General features: G+C 38.0%; 1 protein-coding gene across 2 annotated transcripts; it reads right to left on the minus strand.

Moving 5' to 3' along the window:
• Positions 1 to 1,174: 1,174 nt before the first annotated feature.
• On the minus strand, positions 1,175 to 3,943 carry LOC121203137 (indole-3-acetic acid-amido synthetase GH3.17). 2 transcript variants are annotated; one of them, XM_041100533.1, is made up of 5 exons: positions 3,818 to 3,943; positions 3,270 to 3,643; positions 3,057 to 3,158; positions 2,064 to 2,920; positions 1,175 to 1,967 (listed from the first exon to the last, which is right to left on the minus strand). In XM_041100533.1, the coding sequence occupies exons 1-5, from the start codon at positions 3,845 to 3,847 to the stop codon at positions 1,396 to 1,398; spliced, it is 1,935 nt and encodes a 644-aa protein (XP_040956467.1). In that variant the 5' UTR covers positions 3,848 to 3,943; the 3' UTR covers positions 1,175 to 1,395. The 2 variants fall into 2 exon arrangements, with proteins under 2 accessions (XP_040956467.1, XP_040956477.1); XM_041100543.1 differs by having other exon boundaries at positions 3,760 to 3,920.
• Positions 3,944 to 5,964: the final 2,021 nt, after the last annotated feature.

Consider the following 5,964-nt stretch of genomic DNA (forward strand, 5'->3'; position numbering starts at 1 on the left):
AATATTTCGGGCTCAAGAAAGACCGCATCCCGATTGATTGCGCTTTAGACATTGATTATACCACACCTTCTTTTTAGCTTTTGTATTTAAACTTGTAAATGTCCAAATAGCTAGCGAGGATCACTATATTTATCCATAACTTGGGTATTTATTTGAACTCTTTTTGTTTTCACTAAATATGGCTTTGTATTTTGAATATTTGATTGCCAAGATGAAAATGTAGTTGGAGTTCTCTCCATGTGATGAGATGCAACATAATTAAAAAAGGGAGGGTGGGGAGAGTATGCAAAATGCAACCCCATCTGATGGGGTGGAGGTGCTGGTGGTTAAGGCCACATGTTTCCCCATAAATGCACGAAAACCCCAGGGGCCTGGCCTGCGCATTCAGACTCCTCCCTTTTGCTTGTACAGTTTTTTATGTCTCCTTGTGTTGTTTTCATTGTCCCCTACCGCCTTGTCCATGGTTCATGGATCCCCGCCTAACTTCCCCCCTTATAGTCGTGGCTGCATGTTAGCCTTTGCCTGCTTTCCTACAAAATGGTTACATCTTAATTTAAAAGATGATAATATCAATATATCGACGCCATTTCTGACTCATCTCCCCGCTGTAAATTTTCTGGCACCATCGACATATTGTCCCATATTTTTTGAGTGTCAGCCACGCAATCTTGTTCACTAACAAAACCATCTTTGATGTCATATATGTAGATTTATGGTCAGGAAAGTCGGTTTCCATATGAAATAAGAAATATTATGCACCCTTTTCGATTACCGGAAATAGAGACAAAAACGGAAAATCAACTGTCATCTACACATTTAATTATTGCACCTTGGATTCATTTTCCTAATGCTTCCAACTCCCATATTTTGGCCTTCTATCTGATCTTCGTTCGTGCACATTATATCTCTTAGTATGACTTTTCTTGTAAATTACTCTCCAGACAACGATAGATTTTGACAGCGATTGCAAAATGACAGTTCAGAAAGGCACAGCTGCACTTCAGCCATTTACTTTAAATGGCTGATAAATGGGATTATTCCCCCTCCACATGATGAGTTTGAGGTGCCTGGTGAATCAATAATGTTTACTATTAATTAATCCCAACCTTTGTCGTCATTTTCTTCAAATGTGCATGTGAACATGAAAGCATTTATTATGATTCCATGGTTATTAGAAGAAGAATTATCTTTGATTATGGACTAGACAGAGAGTCGTACAAAAGGAGATATAGTTGTCTCATAGTCTAAATGTCTAATTATAATACAGAAGAAACAGACACTGAAGGGGGAAAAAAAAAACCAAAAGACAAAAGAACGTCTACAATACAATTTCTTTTACAGATTCCAGGAGGGAAAATGCAATATTCTGCTCCATTTTCTTATTCCGTTTCCACCCTAAACAAGCTCCCAAAAAGGTGCCTTTTGGCTGAAAAACCTTGTTACCACCCTAGAATCTAATATGTTAATGGCCTCCCCAGATTTGATGCATCTTGGTGTCTTGTATTGGTTAACAGAAGATCCTTGAGACACACAGAAATCCATGAGTGCATCAAATGTTCCATGTTGCACCACTCTTATCTCCAATGGTCCAATTGAATTGTCCTTTCTCCGACATCTTCTATAAACAGAATCAAGAGATTCTTCCACCGTGGAGCAACACTGCTCCATTATCTTAGGATCAAGTACTGGAAGATGATTATTCCCTTTGCTTGTGAGCTCCCAGAATAGCACATAATGGCCTGGTATGGAGGAAGTGTCGGCATAGCTAGTGTACTCGATCAAGAGGATACCAAGCGACTCAACAATGACCTTTGCCTTTGTCACTGCCTTTAACAGGTCTTCCTCACTGGTTTTGTCTGTGTCTATGCTTAAAACGACATTCCTCCGATGCACGAATCGAAATTGAGGAGCTTTATTGTGGAATCCAGTTACCATTAGAATGTCTCCAACTCTATATCTATACAGGCCTGGAAAAAATTATATTAATAGATGTTCAGTTCAATTTCCATTTTGAATTGGAAAACTTTTCAGTTTTATTTTCATATAACAAGGCAAGAACTAACCTGTAAAAGTTGTGACAACGAGTTCATAATACTGGCCAAGCTTAACATCCACGAGCTCAACAGTTTCAACATCTTCCTTTTCGGTCTCTTTTTCCATGCAATTTTCTTTGCAAACACCATTGCATTGGACATATTGAGCTCCATCTTCGTTTTTTTCCTTCACAGGTAAGAACTCGAAGTAAGCCATATTCGGGATAAGGGTGTAAGAGACATCCCAGGGCTTGCTCAGTGGTTTGAAATTGATCCCAAAGTAACATTCTGAAGAAGCATACATTGTGGAAACTAAAGGTAGCCCACCACTGTAGTATTCAAGAGTAGATACATATTGTGCCATGGAACCTGTAACAATAACTTCAATGTATTTTGTTCTAGGCCAGAGTTTCTTAATTATCCCTTCCCAGGATTTACTACTGCATTCATGTTCGATCAAGTCGGCTAACTCCGGTTTGGGTTTGTTTAGAACTAGTGATACTACTTTTCTGCAACCGGGGTCAGTGATCCAATCACTGACATGACCCGTTCTAATGTTGGAGCAGAGCTCTTTCCAATTATCTTCCAAGAACTTGATGGCCCGTAGGAAAGCAGAAGCAAAAACTGCACCAACTCTTAAAACCTCTTGTCGTTGTACTAAACCGCAAAGTAGTTGACAGTACATGCTCTGCTTGCTGTCAGAGCACAAGATGGTCTCATCAGGACTAGTGAAAACATTGAAGCGGTTGAAGGGTCGATTCTGGAAATTATTACTCTTATAGTAGCTTGTTAAGACAGGCCTCGCCATTAGACCGGAGGGAGTTTTAGTCTCCGGCTTAACAAACAAAAGATACATTGCTTTTCCGTCGTCCAAGCCGTCTACATACCTGCAATTTAACAAGTTGGGATCTTTTGTGACAAATGAAACCAAAGAACAGAATTGGAAGGAGCTAAGCTTCTTTTTAACAGGAAAAATATGTAAAAGAAAAAAGAACAGAAATGGAGGTAAGATAAGCTTCTTACTTGTTCATCACTGGCACAAGCAGATTATAAAAGAATGTCTTTCTGTGCAAGTCTTCAGCAGTTGAAGGCATCATCTTTGGCTGCCCACCAGAAGTACCGGAGCTTCATCAAGAAAAAGATAAATGGTATTCACCAGGAGTAAGCATCAAAATATATGATCATATAGATTCGTCACTAGAAAACAGATAAAAAAGCAACGACATGTATGTATACCTTGTGAGCAACTCAATGATTGGTTCAGCAGAAATGATGTTTGACGAATCCCCATTGGCAATTCGCTCAATATAAGGTTTGATATCTTCGTAATTCACCACTGGAACTGTCTTTTTGAAAACTTGCTTGTCAAACTGTCCATCCAGGAAGCCCTTAAGATAATCCGTACGCGCATTTCGTGTTATTATCTCCTCTAATACCCGCTGCTGTATTTGTTCAACATTTTCCGTAAGGTCCTCCAGTATCTTCATGCCAGCTTCATTATCGTTAGGATCATAATTCGGCAACATCCCTGGCAACTGGCAAGGATTACCTCTTGTCATTTGATTAACGTCTTTGGGTTTTCTAGAGCATGTGCTGAACTGCTGTTTGACCTATGAAAAGCAATAAAAAGGAAAAGAAAGCTTAGAGTCATTGAAGAGATTAAGTAAAGAGATGACAAAGCCAGTAGAGCCATTGTCTCTTTTCTTTGAACTGAATTAAAAGCAACCTTATCAGCTTAAGCGAAGACAAAGAGAATACTCAGAAAACACAGGCATGGAGCATACCGCTGTACAACTTATGGGGCATGCTCTCATATTTAAAAGCCTAGGCCCTTCTAGTCTCTCTCTCTCTCAGCTGGAATATGTTTCTAGGGAACTGCTGATGAGAGCGGGAGGGGGAGGGGAAATGATTAAATAACATATTCTTGGAGGCTTTTTTGGAAATGACGTATAATAAAAAATCTCTCCAAAAATAAGAAGAAAAAAAAAGAAGGGAAATGTGAGGGAAGTAGAGTCTGTGGTGGTCCTACACACGTGGTGTTGTCTACTTAGCTGTGAGATTAGATGCGGCTATTGCTGGTCAATAGTACCTATAACTATAATCTACAAGTCCCTACTTTTCCCATCACTAAGTTATGGAAACCATTAAACAATTTCTTGTGAGATTTCAAAACCCAATCACAAGGGTTTTTTTGTAGTATTAGTTTAGTGTACATATGTTAATGCAGAAGGCCTGGTCAGCACATCCATTAAGATGAGGCAGATGGAATGGGAAGAAAATAAGATAAATGATTAAGAAAAGAAATCTTAAGTTTCCATGAAAGAATAGGACAAAGTTGCAATCATGAATATCTCCTCTTTACAGATCCCCTAATACTGCCATTGCCAAGAGATCCTAAGGTAGACACTATTTTGATAGGGTGGGGGGGGCATCCACACATTATTCTATGATAGATAATAGTGGTATGCAAGTTGTTAGAATTGATTTTAGGTGGCATTACACATGGGGATATGCACCAAATAAGAGAAAAGGGTAGATTTACACTCCCCTCAAATGTATGTATTTAGCTGACGCCCCCCTGGTTGATTCCAGGCTGCCAATGCACTGTTTGCAGCTTTTTATTTCTCCATAGGGTTTTAAGACAAATATTACGAGGAGTGGGAGTAGGCTGAAACAAAACCAAGTTTGTTTCTTTACATAGAAATTAATGATGATGAGAGTTGTGGAATATAATTGGATATGGTTTCAAAGTCATCACCACACAAATTCAATATTTGGGTTAAGCGAGGCTGGCTTGTGTTTTCGTGCATGACATGTTCAGCTGTTCACCACATATATCCATCTTATCAATGGCTCCTAGAAACCAATTCTGTTAGAGATGATTCAATCCCTTCATGGAAAAGAGAAAAAAAGAAATAAATAAATGAAGTACATGGAATTATAGATATGGGTTGTCATATAAGTGAATCATGTGTCTTGTCAGGGACCCTACCTGGAATCATCAAAATTATGATTGGAAACCGAGCAGTGGAACCAAAATTTTTATGGGGATCTAAACCAGGAACTCTCTCCCACTGGATTGTAAATTTTAGGTCAAAAAAGTGTTTCCTTGCATCTGACACACCCGGTAATTGAAGGATCCAAGACACCCCCAGTACTCCTATTCTACACTATCTGTTGCTTCTACTACGTGTTACATATGAAGCAAAACTCCATGAGATTGTATCTTTAATTTGTCTAAACATGAGTGAAGCTTTGCATTATATGAATTAACATCAGTGGCTGAAGCGCAACCATTGAGGCTTGGTTCTGAATCAATCAAGAATCAAACATGCATCGAATCAGACAGCTTGAGTTTAATTAATGCCCTTGATGACAAATGTGAGGTGAGGTTCCATGGCAAGTGGATGAAATTGTCTACTATATTCATCATCTTCTTTCTTCTTGCCTCCAATGTAATGTTATAATCATATTTTTAGTGAAGGCAGCAGATTGGATAGCAAAACAATCTTTGAACCTTACGTGTTCAGACAATTGAATTGTGTCTGTTCCTTCTTTGTTATAATCATCTTTATTGAGAAAAAAAACAACAAACAGGTCCTAACTGTAATGCATCTTACAGGGCAAGCCAAAAAAAGTAGTGTGTTAATATTTAATTTAGTTAAATTTTCCTATTAGTCTTTGTACTATGCATAATTTATGAATTCAGTCTATGTACCTTAATTTGGACTTTTTCAATCTTTGTACTTTTAAAATTTTAACTCTCACTAAATGGTAGTTATTAAATTCATTAAATTAAGTTTTATTATTTTCAAAATATGATGCATCAAGCATATTATTGTATTTTTAATGCCACATCAAGTTTAAAGGCGAAGTCAAAAAAATGATTAAAGGGGTAAAAGAATCCACAATGTAAAATATTTACAAAAGA

The sequence above is a fragment of the Gossypium hirsutum genome, chromosome A03, assembly GCF_007990345.1.
Source record: "Gossypium hirsutum isolate 1008001.06 chromosome A03, Gossypium_hirsutum_v2.1, whole genome shotgun sequence".
In the NCBI taxonomy this organism is placed as follows: domain Eukaryota; kingdom Viridiplantae; phylum Streptophyta; class Magnoliopsida; order Malvales; family Malvaceae; genus Gossypium; species Gossypium hirsutum.